Here is a 5,070-nt window from a genome sequence, read left to right as displayed (position 1 = left end):
CCCCCCCCCCCCCCCCCTCCATGCGTAAAAAAGGACGTGATTCTCTTTAGCCATGTCAATTTATTTCTTTGACTGGAATCTTGTCATGTAATATAATTGCAACCTAATTCTTGTTAAACTGTTTTATTTTGCTTGAATGTATATGAGCTCATTCACTTCTGCTCCATTTTACCCAGATCCTTAAACAGCATCCTCAAATTAATGTAATTTGAACTACTCATATTTAGTTTTATTCTCCAGTTATCAAAGGATCATTTTAAAGATTATTTCCTATGCTGATGGAGTTTGTTTCTTTCAACCAAGGGAGTGAGAGGAGGTGGAGAAGCAGCAAATTAAGAAATCCTACCAGACAGGGAGAAAAGAGAACAGGAAAGGCAGACAAGGTGAGAGCCAGGTCAACAACTCTATTATGGTATAATTGGCTTGATGTCTTGATGGCAACACAGGCAAGGTGACCATACAACATGAGTAAAATGACAATCAGCAGGGAAACATGCATGACAAAAAAAAATCAAGAAGATGGCCTTAAGAGTGTTTGTGCGTTTTTATGTTAAGATAAGGGGGGATTAATAGTCTAGTTAACTGATTCTGTTATGTTTCTCTACAATTAATACTTTCATATTGGTAACAAAGTGGCTGTTAAACTCCACAAAGCGAACACTTTTTTTTCTTTTGTGCTTCTTTATAGATTTAGTCACTGGGAATCACGTGTATTTCTTAACACACCTTGTGTGTATCAGAGGATCTATTACTGGTCAATTGATCGATATGTCAGCTAGTTTGTGTCCTGATGCCAAGCCAGTTCTTTCTTTGAAAAGAGCTTGCTAAGGTGCATACAACTAAATTGATCAAAGTTCTCCAAAACTGAAAAGGTTTATAGTGCAGGCAGGGTTAATAACATACCACACTGTGTGTTGTAGATTTGATATAAATAGAAGCACAAAACAAAACATACCTGAACATTTTCATTTCCATTTCCATTTAAACGTCAGCAGTTAAAATGACTTTGCTTCATATTGGTTCATCAGCTGCAGTGAGCTAATTTAGTTCCCCAATCTCAGGTCATTTCAGGTCACGTCAAAGGTTAATTAGGTGTGCATGTGAGTGTCAGGCCGCCTGGACGTGTTAGCATCTGTTCCATCTGTCCTTCTCCTGCTCCTCCTCTTTGTCCTTTGACACATAATATTTAATGCTAAATATTAGACCTAACAATTTCCCAACAAAGGGGTGAAAAGGAAAAGGGGCTTTAATAACAAAGATTCCGGTGCACCTTATTTCTCTGCCATTGTTAAAATATTTTCATCAACGTACCAGTTTGGAGGAATGGCAATGTTCGTAAAATAAATTCCCAATTCACCAAGAATGACATGGTCTGAGATCATGACAGCAAAATAAATGAAAACAACTAGTTGTATTGCATTGTGTGACTTATGTTTTTCCTGGACAAGATATATATCTGTAATGGATGCACAAGCTCTTTGTTCATAGGCACCTGCAAGATGTGGCCCCTTTTTTGGGTTTATCCATCTAATAGGAAGCTAGCTATTACACTCAAGTAAAAGTCAAGAGGTTGGTCTGAATACGCGAGTCAACCATTAGCAGGGCGGCCGACTACCCACACACTCAATCCATAGAGAGGGCATTGACATACAGCACTGCTATTAATCATGCTGTCAAAAGATTAGAAGACTACAGGAGTCACTGTGATTTGTAGCCTCTTATATATAAAAGATATCATATAATATAAGAGAGACCATTAGGGAGTTCGTACACAGGTAACACTCAAACACACACATACACACACACACACACACACACACACACTATACAAACCCACTAATTAAACAAGACATGTTGTTGCATGCCTGCCCACAACATGTTGAGATCCTCTTACTACACAAACCTCTGGACCCACACACATACTCACACACATACACAAAGTCAATACCTGTCACACAAGCACACTTACACCCCTCTTCAGGCTCATCAACTGCCATATCCCTCAGAAACATCACAAGTATGAGCGATGGAGAAGTGGACTCAAAGAACCAGTGGGCTTGAAAAGAAATATAGATGGCAAAGAAAAAAACAAAGAGGCAGGAAAAGTGAATAGATTACAGCAGAATAAAGGACAAACAAGAACGAGAAACACAAAGAGAGAGACAGCTTTTGTGCTCCAAACCTATGTGATTTGGCCCCTGCTCTTTAACTTACAAGAGGGCCCTTTTCTTCTGTAATACATCTACGGTATGTTGTTAGAAGAACAAAATATGGCATCAAACCACATCACACTGCTGCTGTTTAAGTCATAAAATCAACTAGCTGACCCAGAGCTCCGCCAATTGTCAACCCGCACAGTACTGGTCTGTAGTAAGAGGAGCAGTGAGGGTTTTAATGACAAAGTAGAACACATGCAGGGCCCTTTCTTGCACCCAGCGCAGCACAACGCAAAGCCCGGCGCAAGTGTCTTTGCTATTTTAAGATTGACACAGTTGTCAATTTCCCATCCGGCACCAACGTTGTTAAATAACAAATGCACCTGCGTCCATCTTTGTTCCCATAGGCGTGCTGTCTTACCAGGCGGTGTTTTCAGGTGAATTCGTGCCGTATCGCTATCTTGCAGCAGCAGAAAGTGATCCTGGCATTAACTAACAAAAAACTGATCTAAAGTATATAGCGCGGCATTTCAATGAATTTTAACAGCGCATTGGTAAAATGCGCCTTGGCTGCACTATGCTTGTTACACATACACAGTGAAGCGCAGCCGCACACACACACATGCAAAAGATTAAAAATAAAAATATTACTGTGCAAATCTGCCATTATATTAGCAATGCGCCAAGGTACAAACAGGCCTGGCTTGTAAAGGGAATGGGAGATGTCACTCTGATTGGTTTGTTGCACGTCACGCCCAGAAAACACCTATGATTAATGAAGACACTAAGTACAACCCTTTTGAACCATGCGCCTGGCGCACAGACCCTTTTTTCCGCCGTCAAATATAGCAAAAGTGGATTTGGACACGCCCTAAAAATACCTGCACCGTGCACTTCACGCTGTGCTAGATCGTTGATCATATTCAATATGGTCATGATCCTTCACTTTAAATAGGTCATTATTATTTGCTGTTCTCGCTAGTACAGGTAGGCCAACACCAAAACCTCCACGTGGAACAAATAAAACATTTTCATTTTTGTGAAACTATTACGTTTGACTCCATAGGCACATTCCTAGTCTATTGAAAACTAAATCTACTGAATTTGAAATCAAACCCCACTCTTCATTTTAGTTTTTATCCACACACAAAGGGATATCTAAAGATCTTTTCTACTGATATAACTTAATGGTTAGGCAATTTAGTTTTTAGTCATCTTGATTTCTGGCCAATGTGTCCCACTGATTATCAAACATCACTCACATTATTGGTTTTACCGGTGATATAGGTATCCATTTTCTGTTTAACTAATTTACATTGTAAAAATTCTAAAAGAGACCATAATTGTAATAATTATAATTGTAATTTTGCACAAGCAAAAACATTTAGGTAGAACTACACCTATTACATCAGTCTTAACCAGGAACCTAAAAGGAAGATAGTGACATCCAAAATGTGACGAGGGCAGCTTTAAACATCCCAGCTTTACGAAAGCATTGTAATGGAGTCCGGCTTACCTCATTGATGAGGAACTGCAGTTGAAGAACAGCTGCTCCGCTCTCATGCTGACAGTAGCAGTCCACACCGGGTCGTCCCAGTCTTATGATATTACAAAGTCAAGGAAGTCTCCAGAAGTGCACAAAAAAGCGGAAGACAAAAACCGGGCAGATAATACATACATATGTACATATTTATGTTATGATTGTTGTGTACCTTAAGTGTAAAAAACAACATCCAATTGACACTTCAAGTGCTCAAAGTATATTACACTGTAATGGATACACAATTATTTCCATTAAATGTTTTTTTCTTGTTTTTTTTACAATATTATCAGACAATGGTAAAGGGTAAAGGACACATCATTCATTTGTTCACCTACTATAGTTCCTACCTTTAGGTATTTGCTCTGGTCCTTCTGTGTTATCAGTTTATTAACTTATCAATAAAGTAATCTTCATTTTTTACTTTGTAGGTTCTATAAGGATGTGGTTACACGGAACACTTGTGCCACTGGCCTGATATAAGCAGGCAGGTGGTGCAATGTCACATCCGGTTCTAAATGGATGAATTGATTTAAAAAAAGGTGCATTGTTGATTGATGATGGCTGACAACCCCTGCATTGCCTCTCCTCCCACCTCGGGGAAGTCAAATTCATAGCGAAACATTCGTGCAAGCACAGGTATTGGTCGAAACCTCTGAGCATCTGACTTTTTACTTCACCAGTGCAGTTCTGTGTTCTCCAGGGATCCAGAAATATACAGTGTTTAATATGATCCAATTGTCATAAACATGTGTTTTTTCAAATAACCCTCTGATTGTAGAGGTGTTTCTATTTTGTATTTTTCACACCTCATTTATGGCAACGACTGAAAAATAGGAACACCTCTCAGCGTAACACAGTACAAAACAACCGCAACACAAACTATAACCTCCAAAGTGATTGTTAGTTGAGTCAACGTCTGTCTCATTTGTTTCTCATCAACAAAAACTGAACATTGTAACATTCATAAAGCTAGGATTAATTATAGGACTGTTGTATTACTGTAAATGTTTTAGCTAGGTTATAAACTCATATAGTAAAATCACATAGTAACAGACCAGATACTTTTCTAAAACCAGGCCAAATTCTGTTATCGAAATAAATGATCAAATAAATGTTTGATTTTTTTTTTTTTTAGATGTATAAATGTATAAATACTGTATGTAAATCTGTGAATGGAAGTAGCTGTGCTCACATTTTGACTAACGCAGAGAGGCTCCAACAGGTTTTCTAGAGTAAAAAGTAAGTTCTGTTAGTAAAGTTGTTTTATTTTTTCTTTCTTAAGCAAGCATCATGATGTGCTTTACAAGTCAATAAGAAACAGAGAACACTACCAAAATACATCATCATATCACCATATATATATATATATAT

General features: G+C 38.2%; 1 protein-coding gene across 16 annotated transcripts in view; it reads right to left on the bottom strand.

Annotated features, from left to right (window-relative positions):
- stxbp5l (syntaxin binding protein 5-like) overlaps positions 1–5,070 on the bottom strand; it is a 134,170-nt gene that overhangs the window by 75,515 nt on the left and 53,585 nt on the right. For all 16 annotated transcript variants that reach the window (XM_034886100.1, XM_034886103.1, XM_034886101.1 and 13 more), the window contains exon 3: positions 3,673–3,754. In XM_034886100.1, the coding sequence (XP_034741991.1) occupies positions 3,673–3,754 (82 nt within the window). The remainder of the gene's footprint in view (positions 1–3,672; positions 3,755–5,070) is intronic.

The sequence above is a fragment of the Etheostoma cragini genome, chromosome 11 (genome assembly GCF_013103735.1).
Source record: "Etheostoma cragini isolate CJK2018 chromosome 11, CSU_Ecrag_1.0, whole genome shotgun sequence".
NCBI classification, from domain to species: domain Eukaryota; kingdom Metazoa; phylum Chordata; class Actinopteri; order Perciformes; family Percidae; genus Etheostoma; species Etheostoma cragini.
This window is presented reverse-complemented; position numbering and strand designations above follow the sequence as displayed.